Raw genomic sequence first — 24,084 nt, forward strand, 5'->3', positions numbered from 1 at the left:
TTACTACAAGTAAGTAGTGCTGTGCTCTGGTCTTGCCTTCCGAGAGACTAAATCAGTTCACAGGTTAAATTTGTGCTTTAGGTAACTCCACTGAAAGAAGTGAGACAAAAAAAGGAATCATTCTATGAACATCATACACACAATCTTTTACACCAACATTGGCACTAGCAGGCCAATCAGTTTTATTTATTAGATAACTGAAATATGATATGATATAATGTACTACACAGACATACTTCAAAGTAAAACACCCTCCACAGTCTGTCTAGGCCATGTATGGAAACAAAGTCGCAAAAACAGGTCATTAACACTGCATACATTTGCATATCAATGTCATTTACAGCAACTTGACTGCTAAGTCTTTGTGAACAAAGTTTTCTTTTACTCACCCTTATGTAGTTCAAAACTTGTAAGACTTTATTCTACTGTGAATCATAAAAAATAATATTGTTAGAGTTTTCTGATAAAAAAGTTAAAAGAGTTTTCTACATAAAAGTTCTGCAGAATAAATGGTTTAGAGTAACAATGACTATATTTCCAGTTCTGGGTGAACTTGAAGGGTCAAAAGAAGGTAAAATGGTCATGAGAAGCTTAAAAAAAAAGTACTTTGTATTTTATTATAAGTTGACATGCCATGTCACCATGACATGTCACCATGACATCACATTTTTGCATCCCTCATAATCTTTAATCAAAATAACTTCCCCTCCCTCTTCTCTGACTTCTAGCGCGAGGACGGGACAACCTGTCCCTCTCATGACATAACAAAAACAGCAAACCAATAGCAAACGACAACCATCCAACAATCCATTTCCACATGGTCAAAATCAAGTCCCGCCCTACATTTTTTCTTGTTCTTTCTTGTTTCACTAAGATATACATTAGAGCTGTCACTTTTTATTCGATATTCAAATATGCACTCGAACATGACGTGAAATATCCGTAATCGAAATAAACTATTCGGTTTTTAAAGTGCCATGTGTAGCGCATTTTTTACAGTCTATGATTAGACCGTTTGTTTTTTATTTTATTGTTTGCCGTCTCATCCAGTAGCGGGCGCTCTAAACGTATTGTAGCGTAGGCCCATGACCAAATCAAGCGAATAATAGCCAATAGCCACCCTGTTTTGAAAATGGAAGATAACGCACAGAACGGCCAGCCTGAGCGGACAATTACGACCCAGACTCATCTAAAAAGTAGTGTCTGGAAATATTTTGGGTTCTACACCATAAATGGTAAAGTAACCGTTAAAGATAAGGTAGTTTGCCGAATTTGCACAAAACGGTTTACTTACGCATCCTCGACATCCAATCTTCGCGCTCACCTGTCGAGTTACCATCCAAATGAGGGAGCGGAGTCAGAGACACAGCAGATGGCCAGGCGTCCAACATCGTATGACAGCATACTTTCCTGCACAACCAATCGGCACCTTTCTTTTCCATGTAACGTTAGCCTAATTTTGTGATTGGCTATGCATAGTGCATAGTGGCACTTCATAAGTTCAGACAGGCTATGGCTTGAGTCCTGTTTATGACTGTCAGACTGTCGGGGGGGGGGGGGGGGGGCGGCTCGTAAATATTCTAATATATTCGAATACATTGCTTGATATTTGATACCCGTTCGAATTTGATTTTTCTCAAGAGTGACAGCCCTAATATACATCACTAAAGAGAAGAAAACAACTGAACACAACTTCAGTTTCATGTCAACTTTAAACAACTCATAAGGTAAAAAAATATAATAAAACGATCTAGATGCAGAGAATCCTGTTGCACTTCACCACTGACCATACAGTTTAAGCCACTACACATATTGAGAGACACTTTTTATGACAGCGGTGGGCAGCAGGCTGCGTGTTAAACTGCCTGTCCGTCTAAATAACCGAGCCGCTTTAATGACTCTCAGAGGATGCTTTCAAATCAGACACAGGCCATACAACAGAGCAACTCTCCCGTTTAACAAACTCTTCAAATGACATGAGAGCGTGCTCACGCTGACTCCAGAGTCACTGATGCTCTTCTCATTCACGTCCTCAATTTACCCATCAGGCGCAAATCAGCGTGAATTCACTCAAAATACTCCCCTTACGCAGGGCAGAAATTAATATGCAGCGCTATTCAAACTCACGCCGCCTGGCAGAGTGCGAAAAAATAACGGCGGGGAAATTAACCAGATTATTTATCAAAAACTGAAGCTGTAGGAGACACCCGGCCACAGAGTCAGACAATGTGTGGTTGCAAAGATTGGTTGACTAGTCGACTTTAATGCTCTGCCATGACGCTTTAAGCTTGACGTTGACTAGCCGCTGATCATGGCCTATAGAGGGCGCAACAGGATAAGAAATCTTTGAAGTGCACTTTTACGCTCCGTTTCCAGCAGTTAAAATGACAAGTAAATGCATACTCCGAGAGCGCTCCTCAAGATGTGTTTTATTATACCATCCGGATGCTCAAAATTGATCGGGTGAATGCCAGCAAAAAAAATAAAAATAAAATTGCCAGCCACTGCCAGCGTTTTTTTTTTAACCATTTTCACAACATTTTCATGGCCCCCAGAATATTTAGTTGTATGCAGTGGTGTAGTGGTAAAAAAAGAGGTGGGTAAACTATAAATTTTGGTGGACCACGACGTGGTCACCCGGTAAGGTGGGCCACTGCCTACCGGTATATGTGTATCCTGATGACATCGCTATAGGCTATTATTTGATGGTACTACCAAGGGTATCACTGGTTGTTCCCTCATCATAGGTCACACAATCACTATTCAATTCATACATTAATCTAAGTTCTTGTTAAAGAGACTCAAAAAGGAATAATATGGTTGAAATCTATAAAGTTTACTAAATGACAAAACAGAGAAAACAAAAATATTTAAGAGAGATCGAGAGGGAGGCTTATATCCAGGGCTTCCAATGCAATGCACTTGTGCATAATGATTAGGGATTTGGGATTATTTTCATAGTTGATTAATCTGTTGAATATTTCCTCGATTAATTGATTAGTTGTTTGGTCTATCAGAAAAATGTGGATCAGTGTTTCCCTGTAGAGGGAAAGTCTTTAACCTGCAGGCTTGATTCCCTCTGAATCTCTTGTACAGTTGGGTTTTGACATGCTCCCTACATTAAACCAGCTGCCTGTAATGAATAAAAATATAAACTTATAAATATAATTTTTTTTTTTTAAATCGCTTTTTTTGCATCGTTTTAATGATTTCCTGTTGCGGCTGCGATCAAGTTTCATTCTCGCGCAGCTTGTTTAGTAACTTCACGAGCGTGTGTTTTCTGCTACGTATGTGCGCCGTTCTCTTTGTTCCGTGTGTGTGTGTGTCGCGCGCTGCGCGTTCTGCTCTGTAGTTAACGGCCCAAATGCTCGAATCGTGCCGATCGGCAATCACGCACTGGGAAAGCAAAGTCCGCTCAAATAATGTGAAATTTAGAGGTGGATAAATGCAATGTAGAGGTGGATAAACGCACTTTGGAGGTGGGCAAACGCTATTTACAAATTTTGGGAGGTGCGTAAACGGCGTTTACGTGCGTTTAGCCTCCACTACATCCCTGGTTGTATGAATATCTGAACATGCAATATATAAAAAGAAAGAACAGTCCCTCTGCTTTTAAACAAACAAAAAAAAAAATTTGTTTTATTATAGGTTCATGCATTCAACACTTGAATGTGGGGAAGTTTCATGACAAAGCAACATTTTGAGCAAAAAGCTGAGAAAATCATGTTTATGTCAAAGAATACATCTGGATCAGATTCAGAATGTTGATCAAAACACAGATGGAGTAGATCAAGTCCATCAACACCCCCAAAGATTCACAGTCCTATAGCTCATCCTGGGTTGACATTTCATTCAGTAACATTAAGCAGTTTTGATTTATAGACTGTTTAAAGTTGATGATTACGCTATTTTATATCTGCTTATGATTACATATGAGATCGCTCATTTTTGCATCTTCTTTGCATGTGTTCTGATCAGGAGATTCAGTACTCTTTCAGTAGATGCGTAAAAGCGCCTCCTACCGTATAACAGTGCGATTTATCAATAAAATAGCTTAGAAATTGAAAAGTTCTAGCATATATTTCTTAGTAACTAAATCCCACAGCTTCACTATTAGTAGAGAGACGCCAGGTAGATTTAATTCGCACGCAAATGCTCTCTCACTAATGCATTCATATAAATGTAATCTTTACTGTGCTACATTATCTGTATTTGATTTATAATGATCAGAAATCTGTGAGGAATATAACGACCCAAAGACAAAATAACTGATAAAAATAAGCTGTTATGTAGGAGCGCTGTTGTTCAAGTCTCAGCTCGAGATTCAGAGGTCATCAGCGACTAGTCAACGTCAACTCGACTTTAATCACATAAATGTCCCCTAATAGCTACTACACCTTTGTCTCCGTGTGGCATACATCCTTCCCTTCATTCAAATGAACAAGTTTCCTTATGACATCATCTTCAGCCAACTACTGTATCTGACCGACAACTGACCCCTCATACCGAGACATTCCTGTTTTAAACGAATCTCCTTGTGACTCAAATATCCACTCAGAAATAGCCCCAGGGACAATGGGACCAAGACATTCAGATATACATAATGTCCAGGAACATGCCAGTTACTTTTGCATTATGCATTAGAGAGAAGTTTTCACTTGTATTTGTCAGTGACAACATAAGTCATTTGTGCGATTCATTTTAAAATGCACTTGATCAAAATTTCTAGGCTAATGCATTATTTCACCATAGGTGGAGGCCAATGAAACATAGATATATTGATATATTTCTGATTCTCAATCAAAAGAGTAGAAGTGCAGCATGGCTGTGCCAGAGCTGGAGACTGAGCTTGTGTGTCCATCAGGAATGAGAGAATCAATATTAGAGCAGCTACTCTGGGCTTACAGCTGTGACTTTATGTCTTAAGGTTATGAGAATTACAAGTCAAGGCGAGGAAGAATCTGTTATTAAAGTGTGTTATTAGGCATTATGGGTTCTTTACGGTTGCCGAGCAACTTGCTGTATTAATATAGCATTCAAATGACAGGCATCACAGGTGTGTGTCAATCAGATATTATACAACAGCTTCAAACTTGATGCATCCAATTTAAAATCGTTAAAAACAAGTATTATTATTTTTATAACAATAAAATAAGATTGTTAGTATCTTGGCAGAATGAGTAAATGAATTTCAAGTATTGAGTTTTTCACTTTTTTTTAATTAAGTGCATCCTTGCTGAATAAAATACATTTCTTTCAAAATTTGGCTGACTCCAAACAACTGAACAGAAGTGTATTTCACTCACTGGATACAGACATTACAACGTGGTTATTTATTACTTATTGCTTGAATCTGACTGGCTGACGAACATTCTAAGGTGTGCAATTATTTTCAGGGAAATGCACGGCTAAAGTAGTTCCAGGCAGGTCTTGACCGCATTACAGTTCCATATCACTTCGCCAAACGATTTCAGTTATTTCAAAGGTCCTTACAGACTATAACAGCAAAAGAATCAAAACCCACAACGACACTGACTGAACAAATAAATATAGTAAACAATAAGAAAAACAACAACAAATTGATTCTCTGTTTTTTGCAACAAAATTACGTTTTATTATGTACGGAAAGCACATACTCTTTTCTCCCGCTCTTTCTCCCACTCAAACACATACACACACACAGTACGGACACACACTCACAAAGAAACGTGTTGTCAGCGCTGCTCTGACGATTTTATCAGTAAAATAGTTTAACAACTTAAAAGCTACATGACATTTCTCACTAGCAAGTAGGGTGACCACCCGTCCCGCTTTGCGTTGTACCGCACAGCATTTTCACCCCTTGTCCCGCACGTCGCATATTGAGAAAATGTCCCGCATTTTCATCAGTCTGTTGGTTTATAATGATCATATTAAAGGGATAGTTCGCCCATTTAAGACATGAAGTTGTATGCAATCCTTACCAGCACTATAGTGCATACACACTGACCCACTCTGTGGTCACCTCCCTGGTCAGAGTTCTGGCCGCTGGAAGTTTTTCAAGAAAGTATTCCCGGTTAGTTTCCGGGGCCTCAAAACTGTGCGTTTTTACGTGAAAAAATTATATGCGTTTCAAAGCTTGATTAATTTACATCACAAAAAACACTCCAGACAAAATTCATACCTCAGTTTTTAATCGGCACTATTTTCTTTCCATTTCTATCAATCCGCGCTGCTGTCAACGTCAACAGTGCGCACGTTCCGATCAGCTGTTCCATAGTGTTTACACAATCGAATGACAACGACGTAAAAAGTAGAAAATTAACAATGGTGCGAACTTGTAAATTCCCAGGTTGTGACCACAAGAATGTGCCGGGATCACCGTTCAGATTCCATCGTTTTCCTGTTTCGGATATAGCTATGAGACAGCTTTGGCTGGTTGCCATTGGCTACTCTGCGGGAGCTAAAATATCCAGAATCAAGGATTTTCGTGTGTGCAGTGCTCACTTCAGCGAAGACGATTACATCCCCAACCAAATGATTTTAAAGAGTTTTGTTGTACCAGTACCACGGGTAAGCTCTATTTGTACCTATATCCCTATATACTGTTTTTATTTAATTTTCTACTTTTTACGTCGTTGTCATTCGATTGTGTAAACACTATGGAACAGCTGATCGGAACGTGCGCACTGTTGACGTTGACAGCAGCGCGGATTGATAGAAATGGAAAGAAAATAGTGCCGATTAAAACTGAGGTATGAATTTTGTCTGGAGTGTTTTTTGTGATGTAAATTAATCAAGCTTTGAAACGCATATTATTTTTTTCCACGTAAAAACGCACAGTTTTGAGGCCCCGGAAACTAACCTGGAATACTTTCTTGAAAAACTTCCAGCGGCCAGAACTCTGACCAGGGAGGTGACCACAGAGTGGGTCAGTGTGTAGTTTTTCACCTATTTATCAGCGCTTCGTCAGAAGTACAAATACAACAGCCGTTTTTTAAATCCTATCCAATGGTTGAAAGGAAAGGAGTAAACACGGTCACTAGTAGGTTGTGGCGGCTGTCAATCAAAATGTGGACTGGTGATTCATTCCATGTGTTCCCTGTCAGAAAACAAATGGATAATTCGGTCAATTAAAATTTTAATTTAACAGAATTGATCAACTTGTTTCCTGCTGTGGTTGTTTTAATTCACATCCTTTCTAAAAATTTGTTTTGGTTTAATATATTCTTAATATATAAGACTGTCAATGATCTAATTTCATGTTGTTTTATATTTTATTTGTTCATTGTTTATTTTGTTGGATTTTAGTTTAGTCTGTTTCAAAAATAGTTTTGTGCATGATGCTGAATTTAAATGACGTAAAATAAAGACATGTTATGTTACATTGTGATGTAATGGTGTTATCTGGAAGGGACTAAAGAACAAATAATTTTTATCAGCTGAAATGCAGAATATTTTCATTAAGTTAGAAAGACATTATAACAGTTTCAGGTTATGTTTTAGTGTTGGTAACATGTCCCATATTGTCCCACACAAACTTATAATTGTCCCACATTTGGTTTGTCTGATGGTGGTCACCCTACTAGCAAGGTAATAACGGCGCTGTTTTTGGAGCAGATAAACTTACAGTAGAGACGCTGCAGCCGAACACTGTTGAGAGACGCACACACTCAGGTAATTCTACTCACTGTTTTCTGCAGAACTGCTTATATAGATGAAATTACCTAATTAAACAATTAATGATCTTTAAAACGGAACTGAATCAACACTGAACTGACAGCTGAACAATGACACTTTTCTTTAAGAGCTGCAGTACAGACACTCTGTAAACAGATGAGGACTGAGAAAAATATAAAAGACATTACAATTTAAACTTTAATCCTTCAGCAATCAACACAATCCCGAAGAAATCCACTCACTGAATGCACTTAGGCTGGCTTGAGCAGGTTTTTTCAGCAAGGATGTATGTATATGCATATTTACCTGTCTGCAGCAGTAGGTGGAGGGCTTCGCTGTTTGTTGACTTTGGCATACAGGCCGTCCAGAGGGTCTTCTGTGGACGGCTCTCTGCTGTGGGACACTGGGGGCGGGGGTCTCTGCGGGGAGGGGCTGCGGTTCCCGTATAGCGGCTGGGAAGGTGATACGCGCTCCCTGAAGTTGTTGATGCGGGCGTAGTTGGGGTCCAGGTCATCATCCTCCACGTCAGGTGAGGAGAACCGGTCCCGAACCTGCCGTTCCCTCAACTCCTGGTGCTTAGCCTCAATTCTTTAACACAGAAAAGCTGATGTTAACCTATCTTGCATTAGTAAAAACTATTTTGAGGTGTTTGTCTATCTTTTTAGTCTGGGAGGGGAAATGTGATCTAAAATTTCAATTCCGCAAATGAGCAAACCACACTGAGGCAATGAGAGCGCAACTGAAAGCACTTGAACTTGAATCGTATTTACACTTTCAAGTACCGCTCCAAAAATACAATCAACTGGAAAGGTCAAGAAAGACCTTTCGGACACATCCAGCTGATTTTCCCTCTCCCGCTTTCCTTTTCTGTCTCTCTCAGGAGCTTCAACAGGCTCAGTCAATAAAGTCTCTCTCTGAACAAATGCCACTCTGGAGCATATGGAGGAGAACAGCACGGCTCCAGCTCGCACTTCACACATTTCCAAGTCCAAATAAGCCTCGACAAACACCACACAAAATAATGACTGCAAAAACATCCCTGCATCTCAGCTAAATATATCCTTTTCTCCTGCCTTTTGGCAGAATATACATGACACACCAAGAGACAGAGATAGAGAGAGGACGAGGAATCTAGTGCTGTGTGTCATCTCAATAATGGACCACAAAAAGCTGTCAGAGTGAATGAGATGGAAAGGGACGAAAAATAAAGAGATATAAACCTGTGCGTCATACAGTGAGTCATACGACAATAAAAAAGTATACCTTTCTTCACATTCGGCACGTAACTTTCTTCCCAGATTACATCTGAATCTTCTTCAGCCGGTAACTAACTGATCAACTTATCCCATAAACTGAAACCAAACTCTATTCTGCTAACTTCAGCATTAATGACTGCTATCTTTACATCAGTGAGATTTTTATATAATCATCATCCGGTCGTTATCACAAAATAGGATGAACCGGACATTTTAAGTGTCTTGAATCACTTTGTTTTGTGATAATTACCGGATTGGTTCGAATAATTATTATATTATTAAGAAACTATGTAGGGTATTGATAGCCTGGGACAATGATCAATTTAATTTACTCATATTCATGCATTTGGCAACAGCTTCAATCCAAGCAGTGCACTTAAGCTATACATTTTATCAGGATGTACATTCATGTATTACATTTCTTGGCAACTGCAAACAGTCTTCAGTTAGGCTAATGAACCATATTATTAAACAAATTGTTAATTGTGATTATTATAAACAAATGTACTATTTATTGAGTGTATTAATACTTGTTTAAACTGCAAGCTGAGAAGCATCACAAAGTCATTAGTCACAGTAATTCATCACTAAAAGATTACATAATATCAGAATGACTTTCAACAGATGTTTTTGGTTAAGAATATAAGTCGATCAGCTCTTTTTTTTTTTTTTTTCAGATGTTATTTAAATGTGTTTCAGGTGATGTGCTCGAGTCTCTTATGAGAAGTCGTCCTCCTTTGAGCCTTGACTCCTCCTGAATTTCTTTTACTCCCAGAGGACATTACTTGCCACTGTTTCTGTTAGGTAGCTCAAGGGATCTAGGCCTGAATCCCTATAAAACTGCATTAGGACAATCTGCACAGTCAGGGACGCCTAAGTATGTAGCAATTTAGGCATCATGGTCGTGGTCAAATCACAAAGGCTGTTCCAAAAGGTAGGTAGCATAATTACCAACACCTTAAAAGATTGATTCTTTAAGTCAAATTTATAAAAAAAAAGAATCACTTAATGTTTTCTGAGAAGGCTATCCCATAATACAACGAGGCAATGAATCATTTAAAGAATCAATAAAAAAAAGATCGGTACGATTTTTAAAATGTTTTAGAGAAACAAAAAATCTCTTATGCGTTTGCGTGAGGAGATCTATTTGTACGAGTTGCTACGAATGTAGAGTGTTTCAAATCATTCACTGACAGTATGAGGTTCCATCTCGGTTAGGGTACAAGACAAGGTTTTTAGTAGTGATTCATGTGGTGTGAGGGTGTAATGACATCAGTCCTACCTTTCTCTCTCTTCCTTCATCCTCTCCAATTCTTCTTCACTCAGAATTTCTGACGTCTGCTTCTGTGCATTCATTTTTGTCTCTGTCTTGTTCTTTTCTTCCTTTTTCTTTCCAAATCTGAGAGAGAGAGAGAGAGAGAGAGAGAGAGAGGGGGCATAGAAAGACATCACTGCATGATCACTGTTTGCAAATTACATTTATCTAGGAAATCAGCTACTATCTGGTATACAGTATGTGTATGTGTGTGTGTGTGTGTGTGTGTGTGTGTGTACTCTGGGGAGTTCCTAAACTGCTGTAGGGGCCAGAGCGTGTCAGTAGAGATGTTCTGTTAACATGCATCATTTCTGCACCAGTGATTGAGTCCTGCACCCGTCTCCATGTTCTTTGCTCATAGAAGGTCATTTCTCATGTGTGCCTGTGTCTCAAACCCACTGCAGCCCAGCCGAGCAGCTTCAGCGCAGTGTATCAATGTCACAGCGAGCAGAGGCCGTGGCCTCCAGCTACACACACCGGGACACGTCAAAGCACATACACACACACTGTCAGAGGAAATCACACCAGTGTCCTTTAGCAACTCACATCCGGCGCACACTCAAACACAATGATGTGATCTGATTTAAATTATCTTGAATCTCACACATCTGCACACAATGATCATAATGTGAACATCTTTGCAATACATTCAGCAATATTGAGGGAGCATATGAGCTTGACAAGAGTCCTACTAAGCACTGCAGGAAGCAATTATATACGCCATGATATCACTTAAACATAAACACAGGCTCTGAGCTAGTGAGAAAAATAAAGATAAAAACATGTACTGTAATAATAATAATAATATATATGGAAAGCCTAATAGTAAAAAAAATTATAAAATAAAAAATATAATAATATTTATACTATATATGATATAGGAGAATAGAGCTCATACTTGAGGAATTTTAGGAATAATACTTGAAGAATACTTGATGTTACTTGCAGAATACTTGCAGTTGCTGATGTTTATATGGACTAGAGATGCACCGATTACAATTTTCTGGGCCGATTCCGATTTTTCATTGAGTTTGACCTGCCGATACCGATTTGAGCCGATTCCGATTTCATTTTTTCTAACCACTTTACAGCACACACAAATATTTATTTTATATCTTTCCTGTTATAGAACATTTTACAATTTGCATAGTAGGCCTACATCTTTTTTTGAACAGATAAACGCTATAAAATAGAACTATATAAATTACTCCAGGTGTGGGTAATTCACACACATCTAAAGTGCAGTGTTATGGAAGAACCATTTCCTTTTCACATTCAATATCCAATCATTTTTTTTATATATGTATTTAGCAAACTAAATGTCTGTATGAAAACAGGGAATGGCAATAAAATAATATATAAATAAAAAAAGAGTATAGTATAAAGTGCAGTATAAAGATATTTCTCAAAGCACACACATATTGCAATCACTTGTACAAACTGAATAATAAAACAAGTTTAAATGGGTACATTTTCTATAAATATTAGTCTTCTTTTCTGACATAGCCTACTCCAGTTCTTGTTAAACACGCAAATTCTGTGCATTTTGGGCACTTTTTTGTGAAACACTATTTAGGCTATTTTGTCCATCAAAAGTGTGTTTTCCCTTTAATTGAGCGTGAGCAGTGCAGCAAATAGACTCGGCGCCGAAACACGCGCTTCACTGCTCGCAACGCTCCTACTTGACGCTCACGCGCTGCTCCTGCTCCGTTGTGAATGCACTCATTGATGAACACGTGCACGTGTTTTGCTGATATTGCGCGATGTTAATCATGGCGCCCGAGTGCATATTTAACCGGCATAAAATCGGCATTTGTCAGACTGACCGGCCGGTCACGGCTGATCACGTGAAAATCGGCCAATTCCGGTCACCAGCCGATCAATCGGTGCATCTCTAATATGGACAAAAAGAATATCTATAAAATCAAAAAAATATATACTATATCTCGAGAATACCATCTAAGATGGTATTTAAATATTTTGTTTTGTAGTTTTTATTGTGGGGGTCAAAATATGTACACACTGCAAATGCAATACAATGAGACGTACAAATAAATATTCCCCTAAAAGCCTGATTTTAACACATTTTTTCTTTAAAAATAAATATGTATGAATAAACATAAGTTGCTTCAGTCCAGTAAGTGTTCATCTTGTAATATTAATAACAGCATACAATGTATTCTTGAGTTTACTTTATAAAACAGTAAAGATTTCACAGCAAAAAGACACGTATAACCATGACCTGTATAACAATTATACTAAATGGTATTTCACTCTCTAAAAGTATAAACTATACATCAGATGACAAAAGGCATGTAACAAGTTTTTCAGCCAAGCTTTTGATCATGTTGATCATGTAGAGGCTTTAGAAATTTGTGAATCAAATATGATACGGCAGGCTATATAATGCAAAGATATTTCATACAGTATATTGATATCTAAAAAAAAAAAAAAACACAAATTAATAAATAAGACAGGAATGGACCAATGAATGATGAATCAATGAACGAACGAACGAACGAACAAAAAAAGTTGAAATGAATGAAACAACAAACAAAAACAAACAACCAAACATGGAGGAATCACTGAACAAATTAACTAAACAGTTCAATTAGGGAGCGAATGAACAAGCAAATGAATGAACTAATTGTCTAAATAACAAACCAATTAAGGAAACACTAAATTAATCAAGAAACCAAATAACAATCAAACTATCGAACAAATGAATGACAGAACAAACTAATGAAGGAAGGACTGAACAAATGTATAAATCATAAATGAGCGAACAAACAAATGAAATATCAATGAATGAATGAAGAAATGGATGAAAGAACAAAGGAATGAAGTAATGAACCAAAGAAGATAACAATGAACGCATGAAACCAAAGAATAAGCAAATCAATTAGGGAAACAATGAATGAACAAATAAATGAATGAATAAAGAAAATAATAAAAGAATTGATGGGGGAAAAAGAACAAATGGAAAAACTAAAACGCGTAAAGCCTATTTCAATCGCCTTGTATCTCTCACTCTACAGAACCTTTGAGTCATTTAATTCAATGCCCTCAAAAACTAGAGTTTAACACTAACACAGCAGGACTGTGTTCAGATGTTGTGGGGATTTCCAGAGGTCACAGAGTGAATAAAACGAAAGGAGTAGCAAAATACATAGGTGATTCACACTAGCCTGCAGCTCAGTCATCCAAGCCTCATCTAGTCAACAGGTCTGTCCAGAACATTTCCCTTTTTCACTCCGTCTACACCCATTACTCAGCGCTCAAGCAGGGTGGATGATTCACAGCCCGTCAGCGCTCCAACCTTTCCTCTTGTTTTCAAACAAATTCCAAACAACAAACGCTATGTAGCCAACTTACCGATTGACACTGCCAGGAGGAGAAGACGGTTTTCCCAGACAAACTAGGGAAATGTTAAGAGAGGAAAAATGATTAACTTTCTGCCATCCTGACCAAAAGTTCGGGAATTGAGAACATTTACGGGCATACATATTTCTTATTGGCCATGAAACTGTATATTGGACTGTATAAATATTAAGATATTAGGAAATATTTATGAACAGAAATTCACTCAGCTCATGTTTCATAAATGAGTGCCAATGATAATTTAGTTGGCCATTCATATTGCTTTAACTTGATTTGGTTACATAACCAACATCAGATAAGAGATGATGTTTTGAGAGCCACATATAAACACACACACACACACACACACACACACACACACACACACACACACACACACACACACACGCACATGTGCGCGCACACACACACACACACACACACACACACACACACACACACACACACACACACACACACACACACACACACACACACACACACACACAGTGCTTGCATGTTTTATGGGGACTTTCCATAGACATAATGATTTTTACACTGTACAAACTGTATATTATATCCCCTTACACTAACCCTTTCTGCATTTTTACATTTTCAAAAAATATCACTTAGTATGATTTATAAGCTTTTTTCCTCATGGGGACCAACAAATGTCCCCACAAGGACACGGATTGTGAATATTGCCATAACATGGCACCTGGAACATTTTGTCCCCATAATGTAGGGTTCACCAGGCCACACTAACACAAACTAACACACACGCACATCTCTCAGTGGAGAGTAAGACACACAACTCTTGGTGACCCCAGACATGTGAGACAACAGGAGACAGCCTCACACAGACACATATAGTTCTTCAGTGTAATCAGTGCTGACTAATGTAGCTTAAGTGCAGACTAGATTTTCCATTGTCTATTCAGACATACATTTACACACACTCGTCCCTTATACCTCTTCTTACAGCACTCTTCTTACAGGACTAACAAAGTCCCTTTTGTCGTCTTTGGTCATAATCAACGAATTTCTTATTTACATCGTGTTTGCACTGTTAGTTATGATGAAAGCGTTCGTTAGTGTGCAGAAATCGAGTTGACGATATCACTGCATTCATGCGCTCAACATGTCTGTGATCGTCTACATGCTCATCGCTGCAACCTTTCATGCCGCAACCTAAATATAATGCTATAGATCTAAACATAATGCTATAATCAACACTTTTCACGATTAGTTTACCTTGAGAGCTGTAATGGTTAAAACGTAATGAAAGTTTCCGAGAGAGTTACACATGATATTTTTCATTTGCAAAGCTGTTAGCCAATCACAGCAGTGGGCGTTTACACTGAAGTCTCACACAGACACGCCCCTTCAAACAGAGCGATCAAATCAGAGGGCTAAAATCAGGGTAGCAAAAATGCCTTTTATTTCTAAATTATGACAATTTTTATGTAAAAATCTAAATCAAATCACATTAAGTGCACCACAGGAAACATTATACAACAATAAAACAATGCAGTTCATAACCCCTTTAAAACTTGTTTAAAATAGCAAATTTATTGTAGTGAACTAATTTAAGGCGAGACACGGCAGGCAAAAACATCGTTTTTTTTTCTTGTCAATTTTGAGCTTTTTGGATATTTGTCTTCAATAACATGTCTTCTTTCAGACTTGTGGTGAAAAAAAGTCCGAAATACACATTTAGGTCTTTATTTTATTACACTTTGTCTGTTTGCGTCTGTAGATTTCTCATAAATTCAACAAAAGTTGGCGTTCTTAATCAACATGCTGCTCCGCATCTCTGCCGGCACCCTGTCATCACATGCACCGTTAGGAAGCGTACAATCCTGTCGGATCCAAATATGGTCATTTCCTTTTTATCAGCAACCAATCGAGAAAGTAAAAGGGCTGAATGCGCAATCTCATTGGCTGATGATAAATCTTTAAAGCCCGTTTTCTCAAAATGACTTTTCTCTCATACTCCAAGTCTGAAATCTCCACTTCAGTAGCACCTATATACATCAAACTTTCCAGTCTTGTACCTAGTTATATTATGAAGACATTTACAGAGGGATTTGTAAATATATTATTCCTAGCCTGATTTATATAACATTTTATTCCAAAAAACATGGAGAAAATCATTTTTTAAGGCTATTGACAGTATTTTCTGATTTACAGGATAACAAAAGTAGATATCCATAAATCCCTCTGTAATTTTTTTCCCATCTAATATGTGAACACAATGAAAAAACATTTTTCAACCTGGCTTTATCCAATACTCAGATTTCGTTTTTTTTTATATATGCAAATTAGTGCATATTTAATTAGATATTGCCTAATTTGCATATTTAGCTGACTGCTGCAGTTCATTATTTTGTTCACTTTACATTACATAAATTAGAGGTTTCTACCTTTATACATTTTAACGTAAAAGTACCTGTTCAAGTTTAATTCCATCATCCTACTGAGATTGGTTGTTCATACAAAAAGTTTAATTTTCTCAATGACTCTTGGTTCTGATTAAATTAGCATTACTATATCACAGGATACATATTCGTTTACAAAAATGTACTAGCATGTAATGCAAGCACATTTTAAAAGAATAGCTAGACTATAGTTGAACTATGTTTGCAGTTTCAAAACAGCCTCCCCCACTCTGATATCCAATGGATTGGCTTTAAAGTTTACAGTTTATGCTGCAATTTATTCCATAAAAACAGGAAGAAACCAACTGTATTACATGCCTGAGGTATTTGAGGGTATTCCAGTAAAGAAGCTTTGTAAATACAGGAGTGCATTATGCTAAATCTGAATGAACAGATGAGAAAGGACAATCCATCCCACTGTTTCTCTCTCTCTATCACGCACCCTTCCTGTATGTCCTCTGGCTGTGTATTTGTGTGTGGATGCAGCACTCTCATAACTTAATTACTGTATTTATCTTATTAGACTGCAGCTATTTAATGTTAGTGCTTTGGCATGCGCTTCCTGCACATCCATTCTGCTGCCTCATTAAGATCAGGCCCTATGAGACCTAAATGGTAAAACTCACTCACATTAACACGTAACTTGCTGCTAATGCATTCTGACACAACATTTATCAATACAATGCATGTGAATAATTCATGGCAATAAAACAACAAATCTTGAGAGCACTGACCATGGACACTCCAAAAATTGACAATTGTTGGATGAGGCCATGAAATTATATCACGGATGAACACTTGATTAAAATCGTAAAAGACAATTTGTTTGATATCCAGACATTTATATTATGAAGTAAAAATGTGTGCATAAAGTGACATGCATAGCTATTTATTTATAATACTACAGACTTACCCAGACTTTTGACTATCTGCCTTAAACCTGGTCCACATCGCAGCCTGTTCTGCTCCTACTTATAATTCTTATTACAATGTAACATGTTCGGATGTAAAATAAATAAATAAAATACATTGTCAACAAAGACAAAGCTTTTTAGCATTAGTGTTATTAAATATAGAGGATATGTTACACAAAACTTTGGGGTCAATAAAATTTAGTTTTTTTTGACAAATTAATACTTTTATTCAGCAATGATGCATTAAATTGATCAAAAGTTACAGAGAATACATTCATAATGTTACAAAATATTTCTATTTCAAATAAATGTTGTTATTTTGAACTTTCTATTCAGCAAAGAATCTTTTTGTGTGTGTTTGTGCACCAAATCATCATATTAGAATGATTTCTGAAGGATCATGTGACACTGAAGACTGGAGTAATGATGCTGAAAATTCAATATCTCTGGAATAATTTACATTTAACAATATATTTAAATACATACATTGTGTTTTAAATTGTATTAAAGAGTTGCTTTACGATGTTTTATTTTTTTATTTTTTTTATTATTAAATATGATGAGCATAAGAGACTTCCTTCCTTCAAAAATGTACTGACCCCAAACTTTTTGAACAGCATCATTATATTATAATTTATTATAATTAATTTGCTGCCACAGAGAATTGCGGGAAATTCTAATGCCGGTGGCCTCAAACCGTATAAACAAGCAGGAAATTCTGGCAAGCTTTCTAGCTATTTCTCAAAAACACAAACCCCCGGTTTCACAGACAAGGCTTAAGCCTAGTTCCAGACTAAAATGCATGTTTGAGTTTTGACTGAAAGCAATTGACAAACCTTAAAATCTTAAGATGCAAACCAGTAATGTTTCTTTTTTCTTCTAAGGCTTCTTAAAGCTTCTTCTTCTAAAAGCTACTTAAATGTCCAAATCCTAATGTCCTATTGGCTTAATATAAGCCCTGTCTGTGAAACCAGGACAAAGTGTTTACACAAACCTATAGCCTACTGTATAGTCAACATTCACAATGAAAAATACTACTAACATCAATTTACTTCCACCTTGATTCTTCAATTCACAATCCCCGAATTCCCATTAATTCTAACTTTAGAAAAGGGCCACCTTACATGAAGCCAGGCAACCAGAATGGAGCTTGTCATTTGGAGAATATGAACGACCTGAAGGCTCCATGATGATTTTCTTCAACTACTGTATAAGTGGATGCATCAGAGACAGACATGTCTTTTAACAGGATCTCTGACTCTAAGCTAAAGGGCACAGCGGCTGCTATCAAATGAGGAGCCCAGCTGAGCCCAAACCAGCACATGGATAAATAAAGGCAATAATTAGGCTGTCATAAGAGACCCTGCCACTATCTTCAGCTGTTCAGAGATGCCTCAAACACAGCCTGTCAGTTAACCAGGCACAGTTCTTAGAGGGGGAGTGGTCAGAGCACAAGAGGAAGACAGATGTGGCATGCCAAATTACTACTAACGATTATGAAGTCACAGTGGGGGAAAAAAACTGCAAATTTCTTCTTTTATTTCAATTTTATCTTCAAATTTTAATGAATGCAGTTTGTAGAAGTGCCCATTACATAAATGAAGAACATATGTCAGCAATTCAAATACAACAAAACAATCACAAATAACTGCTCCATCCGCTGTCGCTAAAAAGTACAGCACCATTATGATTTATATATAGCAAAATGTGATGATGTAAATACACAACTGACAGGGAGACAAGTCTTTTATGCTCACCAAGTTTGGAATTAATTAATAAAAAATACTGTAAATATTTTACTACTGTATTCTGTTCGAATATATTTGTAAATATAATGTATTCTGTATATAATGTATGCTGAATTTTTAGCATCATTACCCCAGTCTTCAGTGTCACGTGATCCTTCAGAAGTCATTCTAATATGCTGATTCGGAGCAAAAAATAAAAAATAAAAAAATAATCCTATTACAATCAGTTCATAACGAGCACACATATAATAAAGAACATCAAACATTACAGAACATGAATAAAAAATAAAAATAAAAAAAATAAAAAAAATCTAAATAAATTATTTTAATCTTAACTGAAAGATGAAAGGAATTGAAATTTTAAAGACCCAGTGCATTCTGGGAATATCTAGGTAGTGAATGTTTCAGGGCTCTGGAAGAACCCTGGAAATGGCAGATAGAGATGTTTTTATTAAAGCGTGGCGCTAAATATTATCCAAACAATCTATGCCTATTGGTGCATCGTTAAAGTGATTTAGTACACTGATAGTTTATCAAAATTGAGTGTAAAATTGCCTAACAGAGAAGTCAAGAGCTGCTGATTGTTCCACGGTGTTAAATTCATCACGCGGCAGTAAACTCTACAGGGGGTGAAGGCCTGCGGAGAAGCCAAACTGTGCTGATCATTACCAAGAAATACATCACGGCTCTCTCTCTCTCTCTCTCTCTCTCTCTGTGCCAAACATTCATTTCCTCCATGTCTAATTAAACTACCTGCTCATAGAGTAAAAAATACAGCGTCTTTCTCTCACGTTTGCCTGTTAATTCACTCCCCTTCTGGTTCTCTTTGCTAGGACTCTCTCTCTCTCTCTCTCTCTCTCTCAAAGCACTGTAGGCAAATCTGTATCCTCTCTGGATAACGTTTCCCTGAGGGCTGCGGGAAAAGAAAAGTCTGGGATTTAATCTTTTCTTCAGAAGAGATGGGGTGAGTGAAAAAGGTGCTTTAACAGTTTCTCACTCTGACCGTCTTTAACACTTATGCACACACACACCACAAATATACAGCAAGGTTTATTTAAAGATAACCCAGATGAATGAAAAGCGCTTCAAATGAAGCGTAAAGAGGAAGGGGTTGAGATTCAAACATCTGCAGTACACAAAACTGAAAATAAACACACATGCAGATAAACACAATGACCTCAAACACACACTCGCAATGCTTCAATGTACTGATAAAAGGGGACCCACGGGGCATGTCTGTGTGTGATCTGAATATGATGGTATGTGGGGTGAGAGGCAGTTCACATCAATCCAAAAAGGAAAGACAAAGACAGCAAGAGAAACATGAAAAAGCTCAAAATGCTGCAGGGTAAAACTCTAAAGGCCACTTTCCCAGACACTGATTAAGCCCAGAACTACAGTGAAAGGGATAATCACTGTTGGAAATGTTTCAGAGTGATCTATGGCCAAGGAAGCACTGCTAACGGGGTACATCGTAAGGGTAGGCACTGAAAATAAAATAAAAAATGGTGCATAGAAAAAATTTTCACTCAGAAATTGCTATTATTTCAAAAACAATTACAAAGAAACAGCAAGTAACACATTGAATTAAACACAATTTTGAAGTAGAAATACTGAAACAGTATTTTCTTGTAAAACATACTCCCAATAATCTTTGTTTTGTGTATAACTTCGAAAATAGTATTTAAGTGTAGGATTTTAGCGAGGACTAACAGTTAATGGAACGGTTCACCCAAAAATCACTCCAAAGTCATTATTTACCCACTTTGTGTTGCAATCACATTTGATTTTTTTTAATACAGTACATGGAAAACAAAAGGAGATGTTTAATAGGATTTTTACGCGTCTCTTTTCCATACAACAAAAAAACATACAGTGATCAGGGGCTGTCAAGCACCCAAAAAAGTCTATACAACTCTTATACTATTTTCCAATTCTTCTGAAATCAAACAATAGTTTTTTTGTGAAGAAAAGACTGAAGTTTAGGATGTTATTTACCAAAATTCTTGCATTTCACCATCTTAAATCTCATCCACATATTCAAAATCGATGCATCAAGACGCCAGCCCATTTGATTACTTGTTCTAATTTTAGTACTGATTGTTTACTTATCTTTAATAACGTTTTAAATGTATATCAGTTTGGTTAGTAGTTTTGCTGTAGTAACGAAACTGGAATTGAGCAGAGGTGTAAAGAGTACCTGAAAACCATACTTGAATAAAAGTACAGATACCTTACAGCGAAAATGACTCCAAGTTACCAATTTCAATAATAAGGGAGTCTTAAAGTAGCCTATCTGATTTTAATTATTTTGCTCATACTCTATGTAGGCTCAAAGATGGACCTCAACACCTAAGAGACATGCCAAGGAAAAACAAGAAACAGTTGATTTGTGAGGTTTGTTGAAATTTGTCAAGATACCTTCAATGCCTTGTAGATGGTGATACTAAATATAATAAACTATAATAAACAAAAATAAACTGCTGCAGAAAAAGTTAGGTGCCATGCAAAATGTAACAAGTAATTGCATTACAGAACACAGATGTATTGGAGTAAAGAGTATATACTTATTCAAATACATAGTCAAGTATAGAGTAACAGTTGCTAATACTCCAATCAAGAAACTAGCCAAAAAGACACTCAAGTACAGCAACTAATTACATTTGCTCAAATAATTTACACGACTGGAATAGAGAATTGTGATATTTCACTAGGATCCAACTGGGCCAGTAGAAAAGCCCTACTGGAGCAGCTCTAAATATGCGCTGCACTATTAAATGAAAGATAACATACAACAGAGCAGAAGAATGAACAGCGAAAGTAACAGAAGCTTGTACATTACATTTTAACAGACTAAAATTAAAGCCTTAATTTTAAGCCTTAATTAAGCAAAAAAAAAGAAAGAAAAAAAAACGTAAGTAAATATCTATTTGCCAAACAAATTAAGCCGACTAATATGAGTCACAATGAGTCGAAAATTATAAACGCAATGAAAATACAGGTATCGGAAATCAGTATCGGCGAGTACCAAAAATTAATGTATTGGTATCGGACTCATTTTGGAAAAAGTGGTATTGGTGCATCCATAATAACAACACTGTGACAGTCTTGGCATTGACAATTATGAACCCTTTCAGGTGCTTTTCTCAATTTTTGTAAGCTTTTATTGTAATCAAATTGTAACAAAGACATACAGGTTTGGAATGACAAGGTAAATAATGATAATTTTCATTTTTTGGCTAAACTGTCCCTTTAAGCATTGATTGTTTTCAATTCTTGCGAGTGATGGTGAACAGGAGCTGTTTTAAGGACACCTGCAGACCAGAGCAAAGCCATCTCCACTTTAATTATCTCTCCCTACTGCCTTTCCATATTCATTATGCGCTATTCCACCGAGACACACACAAACCTACACACTCACACTTTCAGGAACACTTGCACACACACACAGGAAACAAACACACACACATAAGCAAAAGGAAACTATGAAACCGATGAGAGAGCAAGCTATATTTTTTTTTAAGAAGGACACACACATTTCTATTCATTTCTCTCCTCCTTTTGTTTTCCTGTTCGTTTCTTTGGCAGTGGAGTCATATTACAGCGGTGTTCAGGATCCAAATAGGGTCCTGGCTGAAGTGATGTCACCACTTTGACCTTTCCGACTGTCTGCCATTCCCAACAGGACACCGCTGAAATAATGAGACTTCGTTACCATAGCAGCTTAATAGGTGCCAGTTGTAGAAACTGAATTAGCCAATCAGGACAGAGCAATGCTAAGTACCTTCTAGCTGGCCTGAAAAATATCCACTTTAGCCAACGAACATTCCTGACACGTCAAGCTGTTAATGCCCGAAAAGTGCAAATGGGTGTTAGGCTATTAAGAACCTGGCCTTTAACAAAAGGCGGCTTTAAAAAAAAAAAAAAAAGACAAAAAAACACTTCATACATATCAATACAATGTATAAATGATAAAGAGCCGTTGAATGGGCCAAGCGTTCTGATTGGCAGCAAAGCATGTTTCTGAAGAAGACTGGGTTGTTCAAAATGGCCAATTAGCAGCTGATTCTGATGAATTCATTAGCATGTTCTCAGGTAATTAGAGGAAGCGGCTGAGTGAATACTAAATATTCAACAGGAGAACAGACACAGTGCCACACAGCTCGCCGTGTTCCTCTGAAGGATCTCATTAGCATAAACACACACACACACACTAAAGCATCCATCTGCACTACTGAGATACTGTTTTATACACAGATATAAAAATTCACACCTCCAAAATAGCCTTTCCATTACAGGAAGAAACTGAGAGATAGGTAAACAAAAAGTCTTCTATTAACACGCATCACATTCTCAGTGAGAAATGCATTCCTCATTGATAGATAACGTCTTTAAAGACCCCATGAGCCAGTTTGATGAATGCAGTTTTCTAGTTTCTTTTCTATATAACTAATACAGTAAAACCTAACTCAACAGTATGATTCATGCACAAAAGCAATTATGATCATTTCCAATCACTTCATCTGCAACCAATTGATTGTTGGGACAGGAAGTAAATTAAAAGCGTTAGCACAACCAAAAGACATACGGACAAACCTTAACTTGTGACCTGACATTGCTAGTTATTATACCACCTGGAGTCAGGTGGTATGATTTATTGGAGGGGTCATTCTTATTCTGGAGAGTATTTTACTAGAACAACAACTTCATATTTATTATGTGAAGGTCACATTAAACGGTCTTACTATTCCTTGACCATTTATATTTTCTACTCTTCAAATACTGTTTATGTATAGTTTTTATTGGTTTAACATTGCCGCAGATCCAGACTTTCAATGTTAAAATATGAAAATCCAAGTCTTCTGTACACACACATATATATAAAGTTCTGCGTTAGGGGGCGCTATGACATCTTCTGAAAGAGTAGTGAATCTCTGGATCAAAAGACATGTGAAGAAGAAGCAGAAACAAGCGATAGCATATTATGTAATCAGATACATATGTAAAATATCACGAACATCAACATTAAACAGCATATAAATCAAAACTGCCTGATGTTACTGAATGAAATGTCGAACTAGGACGAGGACTGTGAATCTTTGGGGGTGTTGATGGACTCGATCTACTCCATCTGTGTTTTGATCATCATTCTGAATATGATCTGGATGTAGTCTTTGACAAAAATGTCAAACAATTTTCTGAATCTTTTTTGATAAAAAAAGAATGCATTAGGCTAGAATTAAAAAAATATATATATTCTTTTAATATATTGCATGTTCAGATATTCATACAACAAAATATTCTGGGGGCCATGACATTTTTGTGAAAATTATCAAAAATCCTCGCGGTGGCTGGCATCTTTTTTTTAAAACGCTGGTGGTAAAAGACTAA

The 24,084-nt window shown here is 37.0% G+C and overlaps 1 protein-coding gene across 3 annotated transcripts in view; it reads right to left on the bottom strand.

Moving 5' to 3' along the window:
• The window catches only part of pard3bb (par-3 family cell polarity regulator beta b), a 335,104-nt gene that overhangs the window by 69,958 nt on the left and 241,062 nt on the right, over positions 1-24,084 (bottom strand). For all 3 annotated transcript variants that reach the window (XM_084421753.1, XM_084421752.1, XM_084421754.1), the window contains 2 exons: positions 10,198-10,314; positions 7,966-8,247 (listed from right to left, as the gene is read on the bottom strand). In XM_084421753.1, the coding sequence (XP_084277879.1) occupies positions 7,966-8,247; positions 10,198-10,314 (399 nt within the window). The remainder of the gene's footprint in view (positions 1-7,965; positions 8,248-10,197; positions 10,315-24,084) is intronic.

Source organism: Rutilus rutilus (assembly GCF_951802725.1).
Source record: "Rutilus rutilus genome assembly, chromosome: 10".
NCBI lineage: Eukaryota > Metazoa > Chordata > Actinopteri > Cypriniformes > Leuciscidae > Rutilus > Rutilus rutilus.